The 27,341-nt window shown below is 48.1% G+C and overlaps 2 protein-coding genes across 5 annotated transcripts; both read left to right on the forward strand.

Annotated features, from left to right (window-relative positions):
* Nucleotides 1-3,950: 3,950 nt before the first annotated feature.
* LOC100138951 (CD33 antigen-like) lies at nucleotides 3,951-13,468 on the forward strand. Of its 2 annotated transcripts, XM_005219140.5 has the most exons (7): nucleotides 4,007-4,087; nucleotides 4,152-4,532; nucleotides 4,739-5,017; nucleotides 5,285-5,329; nucleotides 6,956-7,052; nucleotides 8,690-8,771; nucleotides 12,668-13,154. In XM_005219140.5, the coding sequence occupies exons 1-7, from the start codon at nucleotides 4,042-4,044 to the stop codon at nucleotides 12,836-12,838; spliced, it is 1,101 nt and encodes a 366-aa protein (XP_005219197.1). In that variant the 5' UTR covers nucleotides 4,007-4,041; the 3' UTR covers nucleotides 12,839-13,154. The 2 variants fall into 2 exon arrangements, with proteins under 2 accessions (NP_001178276.1, XP_005219197.1); NM_001191347.2 differs by lacking the exon at nucleotides 5,285-5,329 and having other exon boundaries at nucleotides 3,951-4,087; nucleotides 12,668-13,468.
* A 4,353-nt stretch (nucleotides 13,469-17,821) lies between these two features.
* On the forward strand, nucleotides 17,822-25,887 carry LOC618463 (sialic acid-binding Ig-like lectin 5). 3 transcript variants are annotated; one of them, XM_059877095.1, is made up of 9 exons: nucleotides 17,822-17,940; nucleotides 18,091-18,366; nucleotides 18,555-18,833; nucleotides 19,022-19,069; nucleotides 19,600-19,821; nucleotides 19,906-20,190; nucleotides 20,468-20,555; nucleotides 21,196-21,277; nucleotides 23,908-25,887. In XM_059877095.1, the coding sequence occupies exons 1-9, from the start codon at nucleotides 17,901-17,903 to the stop codon at nucleotides 24,088-24,090; spliced, it is 1,503 nt and encodes a 500-aa protein (XP_059733078.1). In that variant the 5' UTR covers nucleotides 17,822-17,900; the 3' UTR covers nucleotides 24,091-25,887. The 3 variants fall into 3 exon arrangements, with proteins under 3 accessions (XP_059733078.1, XP_015313741.1, XP_059733079.1); XM_015458255.3 differs by having other exon boundaries at nucleotides 17,823-17,940; nucleotides 19,564-19,821; XM_059877096.1 differs by lacking the exon at nucleotides 18,091-18,366 and having other exon boundaries at nucleotides 17,824-17,940; nucleotides 19,564-19,821.
* The last annotated feature ends 1,454 nt before the right edge of the window (nucleotides 25,888-27,341 follow it).

The raw sequence follows: 27,341 nt of genomic DNA on the forward strand, positions 1-27,341 counted from the left end.
TTGTGCTGCGGAAGCAACCAGAGGCTGGTGTGTGACGGCACAGGGAAGCAAAGGGACGTGGGGAGAAGCTGGGGGATGCTACAGACCCCGAGGCGGTACAGACTTCGGGAGGGCTTCAGGCCAAGGCAGTATCCAGAAGTCTTTGTGAGGAGCAGTCATATGATCGAACTTTCATTTGACAAGGATCTTTGTGAAGAAGCAAATGAAAACCACAATGAGGTATCAATGGCCACCAGTCAAACTCACCAAAAAGTCTACAAGTGGTAAATGCTGGAGAGGGTGTGGAGAAAAGGGACCCTTTCTACAATGTTGATGGGAATGTAAACCAGTGCAGCCACTGTGGAGAACACAATGGAGGTTCCTTAAAAAAAGAAAAATAGAGTCACCATATGATCCAGCAATCCCACTCCTGGGCATTTATCTGGAGAAAGCTCTAATTCAAAAAGATTCACACAGCTCCATGTTCATAGCAACACTATTCACAATAGCCAAGATGTGGAAGCAACCTAAGCATCTGTCAATAGATCAGTTCAGTTCAATTCAGTTCAATCGCTCAGTTGTGTCCAAGTCTTTGCGATCCCATGAACTGCAGCAAGCCAGGTCTCCCTGTCCATCACCAACTCCCAGAATTCACTCAAACTCATGTCCATCGAGTCAGTGATGCCATCCAGCCATCTCATCCCCTGTCGTCCCCTTCTCCTCTTGCCCCCAATCCCTCCCAGCATCAGAGTCTTTTCCAATGAGTCAACTCTTTGCATGAGGTGGCCAAAGTATTGGAGTTTCAGCTTCAACATCAGTCCTTCCAAAGAAATCCCAGGGCTGATCTCCTTTAGGATGGACTGATTGGATCTCCTTGCAGTCCAAGGGACTCTCAAGAGTCTTCTCCAACACCACAGTTCAAAAGCATCAATTCTTCTGCGCTCAGCTTTCTTCACAGTCCAACTTTCACATCCATACATGACCACTGGAAAAACCATAGCCTTGACTAGACGGACTTTTGTTGGCAAAGTAATGTCTCTGCTTTTGGATATGCTATCTAGGTTGGTCATAACTTTCCTTCCAAGGAGTAAGCGTCTTTTAATTTCATGGCTGCAGTCACCATCTGCAGTGATTTTGGAGTCCCCCAAAATAAAGTCTGACACTGTTTCCACTGTTTCCCCATCTATTTCCCATGAAGTGATGGGACCAGATGCTATGATCTTCGTTTTCTGAATGTTGAGCTTTAAGCCAACTTTTTTACTCTCCTCTTTCACTTTCATCAAGAGGCATTTTAGTTCCTCTTCAATTTCTGCCATAAGGGTGGTGTCATCTGCATATCTGAGGTTATTGAGATTTCTCCCGGCAATCTTGATTCCAGCGTGTGCTTCTTCCAGCTCAGTATTTCTCATGATGTACTCTGCATATAAGTTAAATAAGCAGAGTGACAATATGCAGCCTTGACGTACGCCTTTTCCTATTTGGAACCAGTCTGTTGTTCCACGTCCAGTTCTAACTGTTGCTTCCTGACGTGCATACAGGTTTCTCAAGAGGCAGGTCAGGTGGTCTGGTATTCCCATCTCTTTCAGAATTTTCCACAGTTTATTGTGATCCACACAGTCAAAGGCTTTGGCACAGTCAATAAAGCAGAAATAGATGATTTTCTGGAACTCTTTTGCTTTTTCCATGATCCAGCGGATGTTGGCAATTTGATCTCTGGTTCCTCTGCCTTTCCTAAATCCACCTTGAACATCTGGAATTTCATGGTTCATGTATTGCTGAAGCCTGGCTTGGAGAATTTTGAGTATTACTTTACTAGCGTGTGGGATGAGTACAACTGTGCGGTAGTTTGAGCATTCTTTGGCATTGCCTTTCTTTGGGATTGGAATGAAAACTGACCTTTTCCAGTCCTGTGGCCACTGCTGAGTTTTCCAAATTTGCTGGCATATTGAGTGCAGCACTTTCACAGCATCATCTTCCAGGATTTGAAATAGCTCCACTGGAATTCCATCCCCTCCACTAGCTTTGTTCGTAGTGATGCTTTCTAAGGCCCACTTGACTTCACATTGCAGGATGTCTGGCTCTAGGTCAGTGATTACACCATTGTGATTATCTGGGTCGTGAAGATCTTTTTTGTACAGTTCTTCTGTGTATTCTTGCCATCTTTTCTTAATATCTTCTGCTTCTGTTAGGTCCATACCATTTCTGTCCTTTATCGAGCCCATCTTTTCATGAAATGTTCCCTTGGTATCTCCAATTTTCTTGAAGAGATCTCTGGTCTTTCCCATTCTGTTGTTTTCCTCTATTTCTTTGCATTGATCGCTGAGGAAGGCTTTCTTATCTCTCCTATCAATAGATAAAGGGATGAAAAAGATGATGGTCTACGTATATAATGGAATATTACTCAAGCATAAAATGGAAGGAGATAATGCCATTTGCAGCAACATGGATGGACCCAGAGACTATCACATTGAAGTAAGTCAAAGACAAACGTTATATAAATCACTTATATGTGGAAACTACAAAAAAAAAAAAAAAAAAAACAAATGAATGTATTTACAAGACAGAAACAGGCTCACAGACATAGAAAACAAATGTATGGCTACCAAAGGGGAAAGGGGATGGGGGGAGGGATAAATTAGGGGTTTGGGACTAACTTAGGAGTTTGGTGTCTGACTCTGTGTGACCCTATGGACGATAGCCCACCAGGCTTCCGTGTTCATGGGATTCTCCAGGCAAGAATACTGGAGTGGGTTGCCATGCTCTCCTCCAGGGGATCTTTCAGACCCAGGGATGGAAGCCAGGTCTCCTGCATTGCAGGTAGTCTCTTTACTGACTGAGCCACCAGGGAAGCCTCATATACATACTACTATATATAAAAGAGATAATCAATGAGGACTTCATGTATAGCAGAAGGAATTCTACTCAGTATTCTGTAATAACCTATATGGAAAAAAAATCTAAACAAGAATGGATATATGTATGTGTATAACTAGATCTTGTTGCTGTACAACTGAAACTAACGCAGTCTTATAAGTCAGCTATATTCTAATACAAAAGAAAAACTATATTAAATTGAAAAATAAATCCTTTGGATAATAAAAAATATCCTATTATCCTATTATCCCTCTATCTACATTAAATTTAAAAATAAAAGAAGTTTTGTCTGCACTGACTCACAGAACATGTGTTTGCCCTTTTTGTTTTATGTGAAGCAGGATGCTATACAGTCTTATTTTGAAAATGCAATTGAAAGTTTGTGAATCAGCATAGAAGTTTTTTTCTTTAAAAAATTCCATGTCATAATTCCAGAAAACCCCCAGAATGCTGCCAGGAGACTAATTCTAGAAAACCCCAGAATGCTGCCAGGACACATGGCAGTCTCACCAGTGACACAGCTCTAGCCCCGGCCGTGCTGTGTGTCAGGGGAGGAAGTGAGGGCCCCGGGCGGGGAGAATCTCTCGGGTGAGGACCAGGTGAGTTGTATCCCTTCTGGTCTCCAGGTCACCACCCAGAGACGCTCACTGCTGGGGGGATGCGTGAATGGGTGGCTGGCTGCTGCCTTCACTCCACCCAGGAGCCCCTTCTTGTCTTCTGCTCCAGACACTCCCACAGACAGTAAAGAGCCCTGCATCTCGCAGGAATGACCACCCGAGGGTCTCCGTGAGGCTGTGACTCTCCAGGTCAAGAGTGGAGTTGAGCAGTGCCCTGGTGTAGACAGCAGAGCTCGGATGGAAGAACCTTAGGAGGCCGTCTGAGTCCTAGCCCTCAGTGTCCTCACAGGTCCGAGCTCTGGTGCTGCAGGGACGAGCCCCAGATGGGGGTCAGGACAGGGGGCCCCTGCTTTTCTGCTCCTCTCTGGGCAGGTCTCCGGGGTCTCTGGGCCCAGGGGTGTCCTGTCTGCTGTGTGTGGAGGGGGAGGAGCTCCGGCTCTGAAGTTCCTGTTCTGTGAACCGAGTTTCTTGCTCCTCCCCAGCTTCCCACGGGTCTCCCCGCAGCCCTACCTCCCTCTCCCTTCCCTTCTCTTTTCACACACAGGAGGCCCAGACACTCTCCGGCTCAGACATGCTGCCGCTGCTGCTGCCGCTGCTGCTGCCGCTGCTGTGGGCGGGTGAGTGGACGGCGGGGCAGAGGTCGGCGGGGCGGGGGCTTGGCTGATCCTTGATTTTCCTCAGCGACCCTGGCTCAGGATCCGAATTACTGGCTGAAAGCACCGTGGTCCGTGTCGGTGCAGGAGGGCTTGTGTGTCCGCGTGCCCTGCTCCGTCTACTATCCCAGCGACTTCCGCAGTGGTTCTACCCCTGTTCACGGCTTCTGGTTCCGCGAAGGGGCCGAAGTACTCAAGGATGCCCCCGTGGCCACAAACAAATTAGACCGTGAAGCTCAGAAGGAGACCCAGGGCCGATTCCACCTCCTCGGGGACCCCAGGGACAACAACTGCTCCCTGGAGATCAGAGATGCCAGAAAGAGCGACAGAGGTTCCTACTTTTTTCGTATGGAAAAAGGAAGTATGAAATGGAGTTACCTGTCTGAACTGTTCTTCTTGAATGTGACAGGTAAGCAGTGGATCTAGGAGAGGTCACAGTGGGGGTCATGGGGGCCCCAGGGCAGGGCTGGGGTGGGGGCCCCTCCTGGGAGGCGCTGAGGGTAAAGCAGGTGGGGGCTCAGAGGTAGGGGCTGCCCTGAAGCCTGACGCTTCTCTTGGGGGGGTCACACCTCAAAGCCTCCTCCGGATCCCCCGTCTCCCCCCTCCTCTCACCAGCCTTCACCCACCAGCCCCACCTCCTCAGCCCCGGGGACCTGGAGCCCGGCCACCCCGGGAACATGACCTGCTCTGTGCCCTGGGCCTGTGAGCGGGCCATGCCGCCCATCTTCTCCTGGACGTCAGCTGCCCCCAGCTCCCTGGGCCCCAGGACCCCCTTCTCGTCGGTGCTCACCCTCACCCCACGGCCCCAGGACCACGGCACCAGGCTCACCTGTCAGGTGAAGTTCCCCAGAAGTGGGGTGATGGTGGAGCGGACCATCCTGCTCAATGTCACCTGTGAGTGAGGGGTGAGGACGCTGGGGGGGCCTGAGGGTGTTCCGGCAGGGGGAGCTGAGGTGGGGATGGGAGGTGCTTTTGTCCTGGAGGCCCGGCTGGGGAGGAGGCTAGAGGGACATAAGGCCTATCCTGCCTGGATTTTTGTGGCTTCTGGGTTTGTGTGTCGGGGGAGGGGATGTCTACACTTGTCTCTCTCCATCCCCCGCCCCCCACCCCCTCCCGGCTCTCTGGCAAACTGAGGAGGGAAATGCTCTCTTCCGGTCCTAGATGCTTCACGGAACCCAGGCAATATCTGCACAGGGGATGGCACAGGTAGGAAGGAGCCCCCTCCCCTTCCCCCATGGGGCATTGACTGGAGTGGGGTCTCTGCCAGCTTGGCTCAGAGCTGTACTTTCAAATGATGTACCCACATTCAAATCATGGGGCTTGAGCGGGGTCCCGCATTGAGACAGAAGCCCCCATTAGGTCTCATCCCCAATATCCTCCAACTTTGGTCTTGCCAAGTGACCCACATCTTCGTCCCCGCCCATTCTAAACATGCTCTTTGCCCTTCACCAATCACTGAAGTCCTCAGCTGGCATTTTTAAAAATTAGACTTTATTTTGAGGAACAGATTGAGACTAAACATGCTCTTTATCCTTCACCAATCACTGAAGTCCTAGGTGAGCTTTTTTTTTTTTTATGAATTAGAATTTATTTTGAGGAACACATTGAGGTTCACAGCAGAACTGATCAGAAGATAAAGAGACTTCCCCTGCCCTTCCTGCACTTTCTTACACACACACAGCCTCTCCCTCACCAACATCCCCCCACTCCTAGGGTACATGTTGCAGTGAACTTCCACGGACACATCCTTTTCAACCAAAGTCCGTGACTGATGTTAGAGTTCACTCTTGGCATTGCATGTTTCATGTGTGCGTGTGTGCTCAGTCACGTCTAGCACTTTGCCACCCCCTGGACTGTAGCTGCCCAGGCCCTTCTGGCCATAGAATTTTCCAGGCGAGGATACTGGAGTGGGTTGCCATTTCCTACTCCAGGGGCTCTTCCTGATCCAGGGATGGGACCTGCGTCTGTTCTGTCTTCTGCATGGATAGTCTGATTCTTTACCATTGTACCACCTGGGGTACATTTCATGGGTTTGGACAAAGATGTAATGACACGTATCCACCATTAGAGTGTCACTCAGAGTGGTTTCATTGCCCCCCAGTGTCACTTGGGGCCATGTTTTGACTGTCAGCACCACCCCCCACCCCAGCCCTCATGCTGACCCCTCTCTGGAGCCCAGCGCTCCCCTCGTTGCTCTAGTCCCATGGGTCATGACAACTGGACAGTGAGCCCCATCAGCAATCTCGCAGCAGTGCCCATCCAATCATTGACACGTAATGTCCACATGTACCTCATCTTGAGTGTTGGGGTCCCAGGAGGCTTGGCCAGGCAGGGCCAGGAACACCGTCTGGATCTGATATGAAGGTCTGAGAAGGTTCTTTCTTCCACGTATTTCTGGAGGCTCAAAACACCACCGTGAGCTCTGAGTGACAGTGTCAACAGAGGCCGAGAGAGCAGATTTAGACACCCTCCCTGGAAGGAAGGAGGGGCAAGGCCTTTCAGCATCCCCCAGAGACTCGCTGTCTGTCTGTCTGGAATGTCGACAGGGCTCAAAGCCTCATGGCTCTGCTGTGGCCGGGTCTGGGGTCTGTTACATAGAGACCCTGGATGGAGAAGTAGTTGACTCCAAGGAGAGCTGAAGTTTGTTGGAAGAGTGTGGGCTGGAGAGGCAAATGCCGCTTAGACTGTGCCCTTCTGCAAAAGGCTGAGGTTCTGAGAGGGGAGGGGGAACCCAGCGGCTGGACCCTGCATGTGAGGGGCAGGATACCCCTCTGCATGCTGAGGAGAGGAGTCAAGGTTGGAATTCTCTCCAAGTGTCTCTCTCGTCTGCAGGGGAATCAGGGACAGGGGCAGGAGTGACTGAGGGGGCCATCGCGGGAGCTGGCGTCACCATGCTGCTTGTTCTCTGCTTCGGCCTCATCTTCTTCGTGTGAGCTGGGCTGGGTGTGGGCCAGTGGAGGAGAAGAGGGGCCTGGAGGGATTTCGAGGACCCAGAGCATGGGCGGGGTTGCAGGGGTAATGAGAATCCAGCTAGTAGCCACCTAGCCAGGCGTGACAGTGCTCCCAGCCCTGATCCTAGAGATTCAGGACCTGGTGGGGTGGGGGGGTGGGGGCCTTGATACAGTTTTGTGATAAAGGCTCCTGGACTTACTCTACCCTTTTAAAATTTTTATTGGAGTATAGTTGGTTTATAGTGTTGTGTTAATTTCAGGTATACAGCAAAGTGAATCATTATGCATATACCTATATCCACTCTTTTTTAGATCCTTTTCCCTTATAAGTCATTACAGAGTATTGAGCACAGGTCCCTGTGCTGTACAGCAGGTTCTTATTACTTATCTATTTTATGCATCTTGCTCGTGCTCAGTCTCTAAGTCATATCCGACTCCTTGGGGCCCCATGGACTGTAGCCCACCAGGCTCCTCTGTCCATGGGATTCTCCAGGCAAGAACACTGGAGCGGGTTACCATTTCCTTCTCCAGGGAATCTTCCCAACCCAAGGATTGAAGCTGCATCTCCTTCATTGGCAGGCAGATTCTTTACCACTGAGCCACCAGGGAAGCCCATTAATGCATAGTAGTGTGTATATGTCAATCCCAATCTCACAACCTATCCCTCCCCCTGTTTTCTGCCCTGGTAGCCATTAGTTTGCTTTCTACATCTGTGACTTTATTTCTGTTTTGTGAATAAGTCCATCTGTACCTTTTTTTTTTTTTTTTTTTTTTAGATTTCACATTTAAGTGATATCATATGATATTTGTCTTTCTCTGTCTGACTTCAGGCTTCCCTAGTGGCTCAGATGGTAAATAATCTGCCTACAATGCAGGAGACCTGGATTTGATCCTTGGGTCAGGGAAATCCACTGGAGAAGGAAATGGCAACCCACTCCAATATTCTTTCCTGGAGAACTCCATGGACAGAGGAGCCTAATGATTTACAATCCAAGGGGCTGCAAAAAGTTAGACATGAATGAGCAACCGATAATTGTCTGACTTACTTCACTTAGTGTGATAATCTCTAGGTCCATCCATGCTGCTGCAAAATGGCATTTCATTCTTTTTTATGGCCAGTAATATTCCAGTGTAGGGCTTCCCAGGTGGTGCTACTGGTAAAGAACCCACTTTCCAATGCAGAAGACGTAAGATACATGGATTCAGTCCCTGGGTCTGAGGGAAGATCCCCTGGAGGAGGGCACGGCAACCCACTCCAGTATTCTTGCCTGGAGAATCCTATGGAAGCAGAGCCAGGCGGGCTACAGTCCAGAGGGTCGCAAACAGTTGGACACGACTGAAGTGACTTAGCATGCATGCATGCAATATTCCATAGTATACAAGTACCACATCTTCTTTATCCATTCCTCTGTCAAGGCACATTTAAGTTGCTTCCATGCCCTGGCTATTTTAAATAATGCTTCAATGAACATTGGGGTGCATGCATCTTTTTGAATTATGGTTTTCTTTGGATATATTTGTCTTTGGATATATTGGCCCTACACTTGACCTGCATTAAGCACTCACTCCAGCCTCAAAAGAGTGACCCTGTGTCACAAACCCTCTCTCTCATCAGAGTGAAGATCTACAGGAAGAAGGTAGCCAAGACCGCAGTGGACATGGAGGACATCTACTCTGCCGCAGAGCCAGCTTCCCTGGTGAGTGACATGGGGACCCTGGCAATGCAGCCTGCCCTGTGTATCCCCCCAGTGCGTGGGGTGGCCCATGGCCATGCTCCTTTCAGCATGTCCAGAAATGAGCTCTTTCTCTTCCCCTTCTTGCTTGTTTGAAACTGTAGGATTCATTATTATTCAAATATGTGAGGCAGACAAATCAGGAGATGATTTCCATGGAAAAGACAGTTATTATAGTTCCTAAGAGGAGGGTTCATGCCACACCACACAATCACACCATTGTTTTATTGTTTGAGGGACAGGTCATGGGCTTCTTTTGCATGGTTTTGTTGCTAAGCAAGCCTGCTTGGTTTGTGGTTAAGCAGGAGAAGGGAATGGCAATCCACTTCAGTATTCTTGCCTTGAGAACCCCATGAACAGCATGAAAAGGCAAAAAGATAGGACACTGAAAGATGAACTCCCCAGGTCAGTGGATGCCCAATATGCTACTGGAAATCAGTGGAAAACTAACTCCAGAAAGAATGAAGAGACGGAGCCAAAGCAAAAACAATTCCCAGTTGTGGATGTGACTGCTGATGGAAGCAAGGTCTGATACTGTAAAGAGCAATATTGCATAGGAACCTGGAATGTGAGGTCCATGAATCAAGGCAAATTGGAAGTGGTCTAACAGGAGCTGGCAAGAGTGAACATGGACATTTTAGGAATCAGTGAACTAAAATGCACTGGAATGGGTGAATTTAACTTGGATGACCACTATATATCTACTACTGTGGGCAAGAATCCCTTAGAAGAAATGGAGTAGCCATCATAGTCAACAAAAGAGTCTGAAATGAAGTACTTGGATGCAATCTCAAAAACTGCAGAGACAGAATGATCTCTGTTCATTTCCAAGGCAAACCATTCAATATCACAGTAATCCAAGCCTATGCCCCAACCAGTAATGTTGAAGAAGCTGAAGTTGAACGGTTCTATGAAGACCTACAAGACCTTATAGAACTAACACCCAAAAAAGATGTCCTTTTCATTATAGGGGACTGGAATGCAAAAGTAGGAAGACAAGAAATACCTGGAGTAACAGGCAAATTTGGCCTTGGAGTACAGAATGAAGCAGGGCAAAGGCTAATAGAGTTTTGCCAAGAGAATGCATTGGTTATAGCAAACACCCTCTTCCAGCAACACAAGAGAAGACTCTACACATGGACATCACCAGATGGTCAATACCAAAATCAGACTGATTATATTCTTTGCAGCCAAAAACGGAGAAGTTCTATACAGTCAGCAAAAACAAGACGGGTAGCTGACTGTGGCACAGGCCATGAACACCTTATTGCCAAATTCAGACTTAAATTGAAGAAAGTAAGGAAAACCACTAGACCATTCAGGTATGACCTAAATCAAATCCCTTACGATTATACAGTGGAAGTGACAAATAGATTCAAGGGATTAGATTTGATAGACAGAGTGCTTGAAGAACTATGGACGGAGGTTCCTAACATTGTACAGAAAGCAGGGATCAACACCATCCCCAAGGAAAAGAAATGCAAAAAGGCAAATGGTTGTCTGAGGAGACTTTACAAGTAGCTGTGAATTGAAGAGAAGTTAAAGGCAAAGGAGAAAAGGAAACATATACCCATTTGAATGCAGAGTTCCAAAGAATAGCAAGGAGAGATAAGAAAACCTTCCTCAGTGATCAGTGCAAAGAAATAGAGGAAAGCAATAGAATGGGAAAGTCTAAAGATCTCTTCAAGAAAATTATGAGATACCAAGGGAACATTTCATGCAAAGATGGGCACAATAAAGGACAGAAATGGTACAGACCTAACAGAAGCAGAAGATATTAAGAAGAGGTGGCAAGAATACACAGAAGAACTGTACAAAAAAGATCTTCACAACCAACATAATCACGATGATGTGATCACCAACCTAGAGCCAGACATCCTGGAATGTGAAGTCAAGTGGTCCTTAGGAAGCATCACTACGGACAAAGCTAGTGGAGGTGATGGAATTCCAGTTGAGCTATTTCAAATCTTAAAAGATGATGCTGTGAAAGTGCTACACTCAATATGCCAGCAAATTTGGAAAACTTAGCAGTGGCCACAGAACTGGAAAAGGTCAGTTTTCATTCCAATCTCAAAGAAAGACAATTCCAAAGAATGTTCACACTACTGCACAATTGCACTCATCTCACACACTAGCAAAGTAATGCTCAAAATTCTCCAAGCCAGGCCTCAACAGTATGTGAACCGTGAACTTCAGATGTTCAAGGTGGATTTAGAAAAGGCAGAGGAACCAGAGATCAAATTGCCAACATCCGTTGGATCATTGAAAAAGCAAGAGAGTTCCAGAAAAACACCTATTTCTGCTTTATTGACTATGCCAAAGCCTTTGACTGTGTGGACCACAACAAACTGTGGAAAATTCTTAAAAAGATGGGAATACCAGACCTGCCTCTTGAGAAATCTGTATGTAGGTCAGGAAGCAACAGTTAGAACTAGACATGGAACAAATAGACTGGTTCCAAGTAGGAAAAGGAGTACGTCAAGGCTGTATATTGTCACCCTGCTTATTTAACTTATATGCAGAGTACATCATGAGAAACACTGGGTTGGATGATGCACAAGCTGGAATCAAGATTGCCGGGAGAAATATCAATAACCTCAGATATGCAGATGACACCACTCTTATGGCAGAAAATGAAGAAGAACTAAAGAGCCTCTTGATGAAAGTGAAAGAGGAGAGTAAAAAAGTTCGCTTAAAGCTCAACATTCAGAAAACGAAGATCATGGCATCTGGTCCCATCACTTCATGGCAAATAGATGGGGAAACAGTGGAAACAGTGTCAGACTTTATTTTGGGGGCTCCAAAATCACTGCAGATGGTGACTGCAGCCGTGAAATTAAAAGACGCTTGCTCCTTGGAAGAAAAGTTATGACCAACCTAGCCAGCATATTAAAAAGCAGAGACTTTACTTTGCCAGCAAAGGTCCATCTAGTCAAAGCTATGGTTTTTCCAATAGTCATGTATGGATGTGAGAGTTGGACTATAAAGAAGCTGAGTGCCGAAGAATTGATGCTTTTGAACTGTGGTGTTGGAGAAGACTCTTGAGAGTCCCTTGAACTGCAAGGAGATCCAACCAGTCCATCCTAAAGGAAATCAGTCCTGAATATTCATTGGAAGGACTGATGCTGAAGCTGAAACTCCAATACTTTGGCCACCTTATGGGAAGAACTGACTCATTTGAAAAGTCCTTGATGCTGGGAAAGATAGAAGGCAGGAGGAGAAGGGGACAACAGAGGATGAGATGGTTGGATGACTCAATGGACGTGAATTTAAGTAAACTCCGAGAGTTGGTGATGGACAGGGAGGCCTGGTGTGCTTCAGTCCATGGGGTTGCAGAGTCGGACATGACTGACTGAACCAAACTGAAATCTGTTTTCTCGAGTAATCATTAACTTACAGGGGTCTCCCATATTTTTCTACTTACAATCCTCTAGTGGGATTAACTGTTTAATCACCTGTTCTGTCCTTCATTCTGTCCCTATCATTGGGAAGTAGCTACCTTCTTTGAGAGTTTCCCTGTTGTTACATAATAATATTTTCTACATAGGGCTTCCCAGGTGGCTCAGTGGTAAAGAATCTGCCTACAGTGCTGGAGAGGCAGACGTGGATTCAATCCCTGAGCCAGTAACATAATATTATTTTCTACATAGGTCTATGTGAGTGTTCTGTAGAGTTGGAAAACAATCTGTAGCCTTACATCTGTTGGATGATTGCATAAACAGAACCTTGAGAAATGTTTAATAACAGAATGGAAGAATGAATAAATGCTTGTCCCAAAGTCAAATTCACTTCATGGGCCCTCTCTGCCTTCTCATCCCCAAACTACCTTTATGTGACCCCTTTCTTTGCTCTCTGCACAGGATCACCAGCAGGAGTCCAAGTCAGAGGAATCTTCTGACCCCACAAATTATGCAGGGACCACCCCCTCTTTGGAGTTGGAGCAGGAGTTGCATTATTCCTCCATCATCTTCCGTGGGGAGAAGCCTCAGGAGAGCCCTCACTCAGAATACGCAGAGATCAGGATCAAGTGAGGCACCGAAGGCAGTATGAGCCTCAGCGTCAGGACGTCGCTTCCTGTGGGAAGGAGGACCCACAGGCTGATTCTTGGAGACCTAACATCCCCATCAGCAGTGGGTTCATGAACTACTGCCTGCAAGTTTCCTGCTATATGTCTTAGGCTTTGCAATCACAGAGACCTGGGATCACATCCATGCTCTTTCATTTATTAAGAAAGTAGCATCTTGTGACCCACCTACCCTGACCCCCATCCACCATGCTTTGTTGAAACAAACATGAGAAGTCCAGCCTCACAGGGCTGTTGTAAGGATTAAATGGAAGTATGAAATATGCAACAGAAGTCTTGATACATTGTGACTTTTGGCTGAAAAAACACACACACACACACACAAAAACACACACAACCTGAAAGTTGTGAGTTATGCTTTATTTGGGGATCTTACCTAGGACTATAGCTTGGGAGACAGCCTTTCAGATAGCTCTGAGGAACTGCTCTGTAGAGGTAGGGAGGAGCCAGGATATATAGGCAAACGTTTTTGCTGAAAACAAACGTGTAACTGAACATCAAAAATATCACTGCTAATCACAAAAATCAGATACCTCAATGTAATGATTTTAGTGCTTTTCTATGTATGGGAGGATGCAAAAGTCTGAGTCCATTGGAAATTATTCCTTAGATATGCATTTTAATAATCTAGGGCAAGTACTGTGTTTTTCTCCATCCTGAGTTCTCCTCAGGGCACAGCAGTGGGGCAGGCTTCTGTGGCTGATGGCTTGATGGTGGGCAACATTATTATTTTGTCTGCACATTTCACCCTGAGCTGGGTCGGTCCTGTCCCTGGGTACCACATTGGTTACATTTGTCAGCCTCTCTCTTACTCAAAACTCTCCCTTGGATCCCTTACCTGACTTGACCTCCAGCATCATCTCTCTCCATTCCTGAATTTTCCTTTTCCATCCTCTCTACCTCCTACTACTCCTGCTATAGGCAAAATCAAATAATGCCATTTAGAGAATTTCCTAAAGCTTAGAGCTGACCATAAGCAAAAGACGGTTCTCTCTCCTTAATCCAACAGAAGAATTTGCAAGCTTCTCAACCTGATATTCCAGGTCAGCAGTCAGGAGACTTTTTGGTAAAGAGACAAATAGTAAGTATTTAGGCTTTTCAAGCTGTATGGTTCCTGTTGCATTTCCCAGCTTCTGCCCTCTGTTCACAACTATAAATCCCCCAAATGGTGCAAGAGACAACCAAGGAGAATTCTGGAAGGTGGTAAGAAGAAGGCAAGTGGGCTTCAGTTCAATTCAGTTGCTCAGTCATGTCTGACTCTTTGTGATCCCATGGTCTGCAGCATGCCAGGCTTCCCTGTCCATCACCAACTCCAGGCGCTTGCTCAAACTCATGTCCATCTAGTTGTTGATGCCATTCAACCATCTCATCCTCTGTCATCCCCTTCTCCTCCTGGCTTCAATCTTTCCCAGCATCAGAGTCTTTTCCAGTGAGTCAGCTCTTCGCATCAGGTAGCCAAAGTATTGGAGCTTCAGCTTCAGCATCAGTCCTTCCAATGAATATTCAGGACTGATTTCTTTTAGGTTTGACTAGTTGGATCTCCTTGCAGTTCAAGGGACTCTCAAGAGTCTTCTCCAACACCACAGTTCAAAAGCATCAATTCTTCAGCACTCAGCTTTCTTTAGTAAATATTTAGGCTTTTCAAGCTGTATGGTTCCTGTTGCCTTTCCCAGCTTTTGCCCTCTGTTCACAACTATAAACCCTAAGAATGATGCAAGAGACAACCAAGGAGAATTCTGGAAGGTGATAAGAAGAAGGCAAGTGGGCTTAGGACCCCAGGAATGGAGGAACAATACAGAGTCAGGGCATCTCAGCCCCTACAACACAACCCACTCAGACCCACCGTCTCTCGAACCTGACTGAGAGACAGTCAGGGGTCTTCGCCATATTGTCAGGGATGCACACACCCCTCCCATCCTCCAGGTACATCCTCTCTCCCTCCTCCTAGGGGCTCCCACAGCCCGGTCCTCCCGGTTGGATCAGCCCTGGCCACGCCCGACCCTGCAGCCCCTCCCCCACCCAGCTGGTGCTTCCCCAGTGTCAGCCCCACCCCCACCCCACCCCCAGGACACTCTGCTGGACAGATGGCTGCAGGGGCAGCAACTGGCTCAACCATCAGAGGGACAACCCGAGCAGAGGCCAGGTCAGCACCGCCTGGTGAAGTAAGAGCCCGCTGGGATCAGAGCCAGGGCAAAGAGGAGAAGCAGAGGTTTCCTGGGGTTGCCACACCGTTCCTTCCCTTTTCCCCTCCCAGCCTCAGAGGGCTCCCATCCTGCCGGCTGACCCCTGGCCACTGTGTACACTGAGCACTCCATGGGTTGATTCTTCCTGGAGACCCCGTGGGTTCACTCACTATGGCTGCTTCAAGGAAGTTCCACCAGCTGGCAGGTTTGAACAGCAGAAATTCATTTGCTTATGAACCTGGAGGCTGGAAGTCTGAGATCAAGGTGTCCACGGGGTTGGGTCCTTATTTTTTCTTCATTTTTACATTAAAAAAAATTAACTTATTTTCAACTGCGCTGGGTCTTTGTTGCTGCCCATCTCGGTTTTCTCTAGTTGCAGCGGGTGGGGCCTACTGTTCACTGCAGTGCACAGGTTTCTCTTGTTGAGGTGCACGGGCTCAAGGCCCACGGGCTTTGGTAGCTGCAGCTCCCGGGCTCTAGAGCTCAGGTTCAGTAGTTGTGGCGCATGGACTTAGTTGCTTGCAGCATGCGGGATCTTCCCGAACCAGAAATTGAACCCGTGTCCCCTGCGTTGGCAAGTGGATTCTTAACCACTGGACCATCAGGGAAGTCCTTAAGTTTTAAAACAATTTTTGATTAACATATAGTTGCTTTACAATGTTGTATTAATCACTGCTGTACAGCAAAGTGATTCAGTTATACATATGTATACAGTCTTCTGTGGCCTCTCTTCTTGGCTTGTAGACAGTCGTCTTCTCTCCCTGTCTCCACGTGGTAGCTTCTCAGTGTGTGTCTGTGTCCTAACCGCTTCTACTTACATGGACACGGGCCCTATGAGGGCCAACCTCAATGACCTCATTTTACCTTAATTACCTCACACGTACAGTTGTGAGAGCTGGACTGAGTGCCAAAGAATTGATGCCTTTGCATTGTGGTGCTGGAGAAGACTGCTGAAAGTCCTTTGGATAGCAAAAATATCAAACCAGTCTATCTTAAGGAAAATCAACCCTGAACACTCATTGGAAGGACTGATGCTGAAGCTGAAGCTCCAGTATTTTGGTCATCTGATTCGAACATTGGAAAAGTCCCTGATGCTGGGAAATATTGAGGGCAGAAAGAGAAGAGGGTGTCAGAGGATGAGAGGGTTGAATGGTATTGCCAATGCAATGGGCATGAACTCAGGCAAACTTTGGGAGGTGGTGAAGGACAGAGAGGCCTGGCCTGCAGTCCATGGGGTTGCAAAAGGTCGGACACGACTGGGCGACTAAATGACAACACAACCTCTTTAAAGGCCCTGTCTCCAAATGCAATCACATTTAGAGGCACTAGGGGTTAGGACTTGCACATATAAATTTTTTTGGGGTGGGTAATACAATTCAGCCCCAACACCCCATGAACAACAGGGATGCAATTCTGCACAGAATGATTAAGCCACTTCCCAAGGTGGCACAGCATGCATTAGGGAGCAAGGCTCGGCCCAGAGCCATCTGACTGCAGAGTCTGTGCCCTGGATCCCCTCTTCGGAGGCCTCAGATGAGGCTTTGGTATCTATCAAAGATACCACTGAGGCTTTGGTATCTATCAAAGATACCACTGACCACCAGGAGCTTCTCGCTGAAGGAGGGACTCAGAGGAATGGGCAGGGCCAGACATGTGACCTGCAAGACGGCCACACCAGAGACTGTAGAAAATGCCCAGGACAAGGGTTGAACATTATTATTCCTACATGTACAGATGAAAACGAGAAGGCAATGGCACCCCACTCCAGTACTCCTGCCTGGAAAATCCCATGGATGGAGGAGCCTGGTGGGCTGCAGTCCATGGGGTCGCTAAGAGTCGGACGTGACTGAGCGACTTCACGTTCACTTTTCACTTTCATGCACTGGAGAAAGAAATGGCAACCCACTCCAGTGTTCTTGCCTGGAGAATCCCAGAGACGAGGGTCCCTGGTGGGCTGCCGTCTATGGGGTTGCACAGAGTCGGACACGACTGAAGTGACTTAGCAGCAGCAGCAGCAGCACAGATGAAAAAGCTGAGGCTTGGAGGGGAAGAAGAGCAGGCCCACCTGCCCCCAAAGGCTGTCATCTTGCTCTCAGTGCCCGGCTCCCAGGCCTGGCGTGCGCAGTCAACACCAGGGGGGCCAGGGCAGGCTGCTGTTACTAGATCAAGAAGCCCCATGCTCCCCTGGGATCATGTTCTCATAGCACCTTCATTCTGGTCCCACCCACTCTGGCCATTTACACCCGGGAACTCACCTTCTAACTGCACAGAGCAATCGAGTTTTTCCTCTAAACTCCGAGCTGGCCACTCCCAGCTCACTGTATCAACGGGACCTGGGGTGTCAGAGAAGTTCTCCAGGATGACACAAAGTCTGTCCCATTCTTCCTGGGGCTCCAGTTCCGAAAACAGAGATGCACATGTGTGCCGTTGTCATATCATCTCAGTAACTAATCACCACCTCCTTTATCCGGGGGGGGGTGGGTACCCATCCCCATCTTTCATGCCTAGAGCTTCCCCGGCTGCCCTTCCTGCCTCCCACACCCGGCGGGGACTGACCGGCCTGATTTCCAGCTGTGGACAGAGGTGCAGAGGGGTCAGGTGGAGGACAGGGAGCCGGGAGCCTCCCCTGGGCAGTGCTCGCTGCTTGTGACCCTCAGCGGGGCCTCATCTAGACGGTTCCTCTTCAGGATTCGCGCGGCTCTGGCAGCCTGTGGATGCTGAGTTCTTCTTTTGTGGTCTGTCACTTTCTGACCTCAGCCCTGGGCTTCCTGTTGGGGCTTGCTCTCAATCCTGTGACACCAAGGCTCCAAGAGTGTCACCCCAAAGATGCTGCTGCTGCCACTGCTGCTGTCGCTGCTGTGGGTAGGTGAGTGGGGCTGGGGCTCGACTAATCCTCATTTCCCCACGGGGTCCCTGGCTCAGGATCTGAGATACCAGCTGGACGTGCCGCGGTCCGTGTCAGTGCAGGAGGGCCTGTGTGTCCATGTGGCCTGCTCTGTCTATTATCCCCGGGAAGGCTGGAAAGACTCTGACCCAGCTCACAGCTACTGGTTCCGGGAAAGGACAGATTCCCCTGGAGATCCCGCAGTGGCCACAAACAACCCAGAGCGTGAGGTGCTCAGTGAGACCCAGGGCCGATTCCTCCTCGTTGGAGACCCCTGGACCAAAGACTGCTCCCTGGACATCAGAGACGCCCAGAGGACGGATACGGGGACATACATCTTTAGGGTGGAGAGAGGGCCTACTGTGAGATATAGTTATAAATGGCATCCGCTTTCGGTCCGTGTGATGGGTAAGGATGGGGCCAAGTGGAGGGCATACATACAGGGGTCCTGAGGGTCCCCAGGGCAGGGTGGGAGGGGAACCCTGTCTTCTCATCCTGGGGGGTACCCAGGGGTACAGGATGCTGGGGAACAACTGCTCTGAGGGGCACACAGGGGTCCCCCCTCCAGTCCTGGGTCCGTGTCTCCGCCTCTCCAGCTCTGACAGACACACCTGACATCCACGTCCAGGGGACCCTAGCATCCGGCCGCCCCACCAACCTCACCTGTGCGGTGCCATGGGCCTGTGAGAGGGGGACGCCCCCCACCTTCTCCTGGACCGGTGTCGCCCTCACCTCCCCTAACCCCGAGAGTCCCCACTCCTCAGTGCTCACCCTCACCCCGAGTCCCCAGGACCACGGCACCAACCTCACGTGTCGTGTGACCTTCCCCGGAGCTGGTGTGAGCACAGAGGCGACCATCAGGCTCAATGTGTCCTGTGAGTGGGGGTGGAGGGGCAAGAGGCTGGGTCCCCAACAGTGTTGGGGAGAGGGAGGCAGGGCCTGGGCTGCTGGAACTGGGGAGGATGGATGAGGATACCCCACTCCACTTGCTTCCCACTTCTGATGTTTCTGGGAGGCCTATGTTCCTGCCCCTGAAAAGGGACAGTTATATCTGTCTGTCCAGATGCACCCCAGGAGCTGACCATCAGAGTGTACCAGAAAGAAGGCACAGGTATACGTCAAAACCTCTCTTCTTGGGGCAGTGACGGAAATGGGGTCTGTCTCTGACCTTCCGAGCTGATCTGGGGTTCAGGACTCAGATGGACGGTGTGGGAACAGCAGGGGTGGGAAGCCCCCCACACTGGCTTGTGGGCTTACAAACCAGCCTCCCCCTTCCACCGACCCTGTTCTCATGGATGTCACCTGGCCTCTTCCTTGCCAAATGGATGTAACTGTCCCCACTGCCTGGGTTCTATCTTCCTCCCAAATCCTGCCTTCTCTCTCCTTAGGGGTTGGCTCTCACTGGTTGGCAAGAGCCAGTTGTGCAACTGTGTCCATCTTTTCCCACTTCTGGGTTCAGTGGCTTCAAATGAGGCATTTGAAATTGGCCACGATGGGAGTTTTTACGCAGAGGAAATCGACAATGCTCCGAACCAGGACAATATGAGCCACTAAGCAATGGAAGAGATAGGCAGAGTGAGGCTAGCTTTCTCTCTGTCTTGCCAGGACCTGAAACTCTGGGCAAAAGCCAGTCTCTTTCAGTCCAGGAGGGCCAGTCCCTGCGCCTGGACTGTGTTCCTGACAGCAACCCTCCTGCCATGATCAGCTGGACCCGAGAGAGCCTGACCCTGAGCCCCTCGAATTCCTTGAACCCTGGGGTCCTCGAGCTGCCCCGGGTGGAACTGAGGGACCAGGGGTTATACGTCTGCCAAGCTCAGCATCCACTGGGCTCCAAGAAAGCGTTTCTGAACCTCGTTGTGAGAAGTGAGTTGGAACACACCTGGGGGAAGGAGGCTGGGGTTCCAGGGAGGGGAAAGCTCCCCTGATCCCTCCCATATCTCCCCACAGCTCCCCCGCAGCTGCTGGGCCCCTCCTGCTCCCAGGAGGACGAGGGTCTGAGCTGCAGCTGCTCCACGAGAGCCTGGCCGGCCCCCTCCCTGCACTGGCGGCTGGGCGAGGGGCTGCTGGAGGGGAACTTCAGTAACGCCTCCTTTGAGATCGCCTCCAGCTCCGCCGGGCCCTGGGCTAATAGCTCCCTGAGCCTCCGCGAGGGGCTCAGCTCCGACCTCAGACTCAGCTGTGAGGCCCAGAACGCCCATGGGAAACAGATCGTGAAGATCCTGCTGCTGCCAGGTCTGGGGAAAGGGGAAGTCGCGCATCTGGGTCCTAGAAAACGTGGAGAGGAAGAGAAATGGGCATGATTCTGGGCTAAAGGGGACTAGCATTCAAGGTCCTCTGTGGTACCAGGGGAGGGGGGCACAGGAGGATGCAGTTGTATCAAGGATGGTGGACACAGCACCGAGTCCTGGGGAAAAGTGGGCACACTCGTGGGTCATGGATGTGAGAAGGCTGGGGGCCCAGGTGCCCGCTTGAAGGGGGCTGGAAGTCACCCCAGGTCTCATATCTGCAGGGAAACCAGGACCCAGGACTGGCGTGGTTCAGGGGGCCATCGGAGGAGCCGGTATCACAGCCCTGCTTGCTCTCTGTCTCATCTTTGTGTGAGTGGGGGCCTCAGCTGGGGACCACTATGGGGGTGGGTGCAATGGGAGGAGGACGGGGGCGAAGACTCAAAGAATCTTCAAAACCCAAAGCTCAGGACTTCCCTGGTGGTCCAGTGGTTAAGAATCCGCCTGCCAGTGCAGGGGACACGGGTTCGATACCTGGTCCGGGAAGATCCCACATGGGCGTGGGACAACTAACCCCGTGTGCCACAACTACTGAAGCTTGCTCGCCTAGAGCCCCGTGCTCTTCGACTAGAGAAGGCACTGCAGTAAGAAGTCCACGCAGGGCACCTAGAGAGTAGCCCCCACTGGCCCCAACTAGAGAAAGCCACTAGGCAGCAAGGAAGACCACCACAGCCAAAAATAAACTAATTGTTTTTTTTAAAAAAAACACTTCAAGCCCAGAGTTGAGGGCACGGGTGGACTGATGACGCTGAAAAGGAGGTGGCTCGCTGAAGTGGCATCAAGAATGCAGCCTCCTGACATCTTGGCCCAGTGTGGACCCTGGCACTGGCCGTGCGGGAGGAGGGCGCTTGCTTTCTGGTCACGGTCTCTGCAGCTGGACACCGGCCTGCGTTCAGGAAGTCCCTCTGGACTCCCTAGAGGAGCCCTCTTAAAGGCCTTGGTCTCTTTTCAGGGTGAAGATCTACAGGAAGAAGTCTGTGGAGAGAGCGTCGAGCCAAGATGGCGACTGCCCAGCGTCGCGTCCCGCGTCCCGGGTGAGTGACGTGGGCGGCTTGCCGTCCAGTGTCCCCACCGGACCCCTCTGCCTACACAGGGGCCGCGGCAGCCTACTTAGCACCTAAGAAAAACGTGATCTCCCCCACCCCGCCCCCGCCTCCAAGTTTGCTTTTCCTCTGGAGTTTCTTGTTGCACTCAAATCACCCTCTCGTCTTTCTGCACTCGCCGGAGCCTAGAATTCACCGAGTCCTGTCCATCTTCCGTTTAGCAAAGTTCTTCTCCTTTTGGCCCCTTTCCTGCTGAGCCCTCACTCTCTTCTGGGTCAGTGGCTCTCTCTCTCCTCCCCCACTAAGCTCTCAGCAAGAAGTTCCCCAAACAGCTTTTCTTTACAGTCACCCTGTGCTTGCCCCGCCCCCGAGTCTAAATCCAACAGAAATAGGATGTGAGCCATGAGTACAACTTAAAACCTAGCCATGTTTAAAAAAAAAAAAAAAGGAGAAAGGAACGTGAGATCGGTTTTTATATAATATTTTATTTAACCGAATGTAGCCAAAGTATCATCTCAAACATCATGTCATCAATAGTCAACATAAATGTACAAATTATTAATAGGATATTTTCTTTCTCTTTCTTTCTCTTCTCTCTTCCTTCCTTCCTTTTTCTTTCGTTGTTTCTCTTTGTCTCTTCCTTTCCTTCCTTCCCCTTTCTTTCCGTATCTCTTTCTCCCTTCCTTCTTTCCTTCCTCTGTTCCCCTCCCTTTCTTTCTCTCTCTTTTTCTTTTTTAATACAAAAACTTTGACCTCCAGTATTCATTTTTGACTGATTCACTACATTTCTTGGGTTCAAGAGCCACGCATGGCTAGGGGCTCCTGTATTGGACAGCACAGGCCTAAGGAATCAAGCCCAGATTCTTCAGTCTGGTATTCTATAATCTGTCCCCTGCCAAGTTCTCCCGCCAGCATCCTGTCCCTCCCCACAAATGAGCTTATTGTATTCTATGATATTATGATCTATAAAAAGAAATATATATTTGATCTTTATCCCCTATTCCTGACACAGAGCTCCTAGAACACTTGAAGTGATGGGAGTGTTAAAGGGGTCTCTTGTTATTTTCATGGGATGACTTTTGGAAAGTACCTAAGGATAGGGCCTGGTTGTCAGGAGAACCAAGCAGAGGGGACTGGAACCTTCAGTCCCACCCCCTGACCTCCAGGGATGGGAGAGGCGCTGGAGGATTTCAGTCGCCAAAGGCCAGTGGTTTAGTCAATCATGTCTGTGGTGTGAAGCCTCCCTAAAACCCTCAAAGGATGGGGTTTAGAGAGCTTTCGGGTTGGTGAACAAGTGGAGATTTGAGCAGGACAAAGCAATTGGAGAAGGCATGGAAACTGTGTCCTTTCCCTATACCTTGCCCTCAGCATCTCTTCCATCTGGCTGTTTCTAAGTTAATATTGTCCAGTCGCTCAGTCGTGTTCAACTCTTTGGACTCCGTGGACGGCAGCACGCCAGGCTTCCCTGTCCTTCACTATCTCCCTGAGTTTGCTCAAACTCATGTCCATTGAGTCAATGATGCCATCCAACCATCTCACCCTCTGTTGCCCGCTTCTCCTCCTGCCCTCAATCCTTCCCAGCATTGGGGTCTAAATAAGTTCATTTGTATCATTTTTTTAGATTTCACATATAAGCGATATCATGTAATTGTCTGTCTTTGTTCGACTTACTTCACTTAGTATGATAACCTCTAGATCCATCCATGTTGCCACAAATAGCTTTATTTCATCCTTTTTTTAAAATAATGTATTTTGTTGAAGTATAGTTGATTTACAATGCTAATTTCTGCTGTACAGCAAAGTGATTCAGTTATGTATATATATATATATGAATATATATACATTCTTTATCCCATTATTTCTTCCCATTCTGGTTTATCAAGGTAATTGAAAATAGTTCTCTGTAGGACCTTGTTGTTTATCCATCCTATATATAATAGTTTGCCTCCGCTGATCCCAAATTCCCAATCCATCCCTCCCTCACCCCACCCCACTCCTTGGCAATCATAAATCTGTTCTCTATGTCTGTGAGTCTGTTTCTGTTTTATTTCATTCTTTTTTAAGTGTCATGCCAATTGATGTCATTCAAATATTCCCCTGCCCTACACCAGGCAGACTGTTGTCACACTTCCCTATAATAACCACAGGCCTGTTCCCCCAACACCGTGAGCTCCTGGAGGGCAGTGCAGGTCTCCTGCAGACCTCTGTGACTCTCGCCCACAGCACCCTGCTTCTGTCCATCAAAACACAATTTGCAATTTGATAAGTTTTGAGTGTGTGACAAGTTCATACTGTCTCCTTGTCCTGATAGACAGTGCAAGGTCAGGGACCTTGTCTGTGGAAGAATCACTTCACTTTGCTCCCTCTATTTTCCTATCTGTAAAATGGTGATAACATTTATATCACCCATGGAGGGAGGTTGTAAGGATTCAGTGAGATGAGTAATAAGAAGAACAGACCATTCTGATTAAAGGTATGGATGAATGAAGGAGTGACTGAATGAGTGAATCCTCAGGAAATGAGTGTGAAAATGGATAAGTGAATAAATACCCTCCTCAAGCTCTGGGTTCCCTTCTCCAGACCTCAAAGGCCAGCTCAAGTCGTTCTCTCTTCCCACTCAGGGTCACTACAATGAATCCTGGTCAGACAGCCCCTCTGACTACCAGACCCCAGCTTCGGCTGCTTCCACCTCAGAGAAGGAACAAGAACTCTATTATGCAAACCTCAGTTTCCACAGACCGAGGACCCACAACTTTCAGGTCTGGGACACCACCGAGTACTCAGAGATCAAGATTGGGAAGTGATAGGACCCTGTCTCCACCCCCAGAAAATGCACCTCTGAGGGACGTGTGTGTCAGATACTGATTCTTGAAGACTTGGCTGCCTGCTGAGCCAAAGCCTGTAAGTGAGAAGGTGAGGTTCCTTGGAGTGGCTGAAGGTCACAGTTAGAGAGTCCTGGGTTCAAATCCAGGCTTGGGTAATGCTAAGGGTGTTATGTCAAGCAAGTCAAAGGAGTTTACCTCTCTGTGCCTCAGTTTCCTCCTCTGTAAAGTGAGGATAATATTCCTCAGTTCAGTTCAGTTCAGTCACTTAGACGTGTCTGGTTCTTTTTAACCCCATGGACTGCAGCACGCCAGGCTTCCCTCACCATCACCAACTCTCGGAGTTTACTCAAACTCATGTCCATTGAGTCGGTGATGCCATCCAAGCATCTCATCCTCTGTCGTCCCCTTCTCCTCCCACCTTCAGTCATTTCCAGCATCAGGGTCTTTTCCAGTGAGTCAGTTCTTCGCATCAGGTGGCCAAAGTATTGGAGTTTCACCTTCAACATCAGTCCTTCCAATGAATACTCAGGACTGATTTCCTTTAGGATGGACTGGTTGGATTTCCTTGCAGTCCAAGGGCCTCGCAAGAGTCTTCTCCAACACCACAGTTCAAAAGCATCAATTCTTCAGCGCTCAGCTTTCTTCATGCGAGCATGCACTGTGGAACATGACTGACGTGACTTAACGCACACACACGTGCACTGTGGGTGTTGTTACATGTTTGTGATATGTTACCTCAGAATGGAGGGAGATGTCAGCTTTTGATTCTACCACATACTTCTATTTTGCCTGACTAGTTTTTGACTATTCTTAACAACATATATTATTTTAGTTTTTTGTTTTTCTTTTCTGGTGGGGTGTGACATGTATTATTTTTTTTTTAAGTAAATCTAAATGTAATTCTCTGGGTGGAGAAGATACTTCCCAATACATGTATCTAACAAAGGACACCCAGAGAATATAAAGAATATGTATTTTAAAATAATTAAAAAATTAAACAATAAATTTTTAAAAATGTAAAGGAATATATAAAGAGCTTCCACAAATCAATAAGAAAAAGACAAGCAAATAGAAAGGCAAGATAGTCAAATGGCCAAGAAGCATACAGAAATGTATTCAACTTTTGTAGCTGCCGAGGAAATACAAATGAAAATTGCAGTGGTATGCCAGTTGCATAGTGACATTGGCTAAGATAATAAAAATAATATCAAGGAAATTGAGTGTTGAGGATATTACATGAAGTGAAATAAGCCAGTTGTACAGAAAGACAAATACTGCGTGATTCCAGCTATAGGAAGTATTCAAAGAAATTAAACTGTGAAACAGAAGGTAGAGGGGTCCCCGGGGGATACTCAGAGGTTGGGGAGATAGGAAGTTACTATTCAATAGGTGTAGAGTTTCATTTTTGCAAGATGAAAACATTCTTAGAGATTTGATGGCCAACAAGATGCATATAATAAACACTACTGTATCATGCACTTATAAATGGTTAAGATGGTAAATTTTATATCATTTTTTTTTAACCACAGTTTTTAAAGAAAAGCATTATAAAGTGGATACCAGGGGCTGGGGACTGGAGGAGTCAGTGGACAGTTAATGTTTAATGGATACAGAATTTCAGTTTCAGATGATGAAAAAGTTCTAGAAATGGACGATGCTGATGGTTACACAACTTGAACATGTTTAACACCATTTAATTGCACACTTGAAAATAGTTACATTGGTAAATTTTATATCATGGGTACTTCATCCAATAAAAAATGCTTTCTTAAAGAATATCCAGTGTTGGGACTTCCCTGGTGGTCCAGTGTTTAAAACTTTGTTTCCCATACAGGGGGCACAGTTTCGATCCTAGTTGGGGAACTAAGATTCCACATGTCTCAAGGCATGGCCAAAAAATAAATAGCATTTCAAAGAAAAAAAGAATATCAAGTGTCGGTGATGATGTGGAGCAATTGGAACTCTTCCAAAGTGCTGGTAGGAGTGAGAATAGGTACAACCAACTTTGGAAAATGCCTGTCACTCTAACACTGAGCACACGAGACAACCATTCAACTCCCAGGTATGCATTCAACAGAAGCGTGTATGCATGTTCACCAAATGTATCCAAAGTTTTCACAACAGTGCATGTTGTAATGGCTGAAAAAACAGAACCTGCCCAAATGCCCATCAACAGTAAGACAGTTGAGAGACAACGAGTTTCCTCTGGATAGCACAGGGGACTGTATTCAGTGTCCTGGGGTGAGTCCTTATGGAAAAGAATGTAAAAAAGAATGTACAGAGATGTATAACCGAGTCACTTTACCATACCAGAAATGATCACAACATTGTAAATCAATTGTATTTCGAAAAAAGAAAAAACATTAAGACAGGAGACAAGGTCGTATTCTATAGCATAGGGAACCATATTCAGTTTCTTGTAATAAACCACAGTGGAAAAGAATATGGAAAATACTATGAAAAAGAATGTTGTCATTGTTTAGCTGCTCAGTCGTGTCTGACTCTTTTGTGGCCCTGTGGACTGTAGCACGCCAAGCTCCTCAGTACATGGGGATTCTCTAGGCGAGAATACTGGAGTGGGTTGCCGTTTCCTTTTCCAGGGGATATTCCTGACCCAGGGATCGAACCCAGGACTCCTGCATTGGCAGGCAGATTCCTTACCACTGAGCCCAGGGAAGACATTAAAAAGAATATATGGCTGAATCACTGCAGAAACAGACTCAGATATAGAGACCGGATCTGTGGTTTTCAAGAGAGTGCAGGGAGAGGGATGGATTGGGAGTTTGGGATTAGCAGATGCAAACTATTATATATAGAATGGATAAACATGCTACTGTGTAGCATGGGGAACTATACTCAATATCTTGTAATAAACCATAATGGAAAACAAAAAAATTGTAAGTGCCTTCCCAATAGCCAAAATAGAAATCCATATGTCTATTGGTGGATGAATGGATAAACAAAATATGATCCATCCATACAGTGGCACCAACCCACTCCAGTGTTCTTGCCTGGAGAATCCCATGGACTGAGGAGCCTCACAGGCTACACTTCATGGGGCTGCAAAGAGTCAGACACAACTGAGTGACTAGGCAGTACAATGGCGCATCATTCAGCAGTAGAAGCACAGATACACACTGCATCATGGATGAACCCAAACATATGCTAAATGAAAGACACCAGACACAAATGGTCACATAGTGTATGATTCCCATTTATACGAAACATCC

The sequence above is a fragment of the Bos taurus genome, chromosome 18 (assembly GCF_002263795.3).
Source record: "Bos taurus isolate L1 Dominette 01449 registration number 42190680 breed Hereford chromosome 18, ARS-UCD2.0, whole genome shotgun sequence".
NCBI classification, from domain to species: domain Eukaryota; kingdom Metazoa; phylum Chordata; class Mammalia; order Artiodactyla; family Bovidae; genus Bos; species Bos taurus.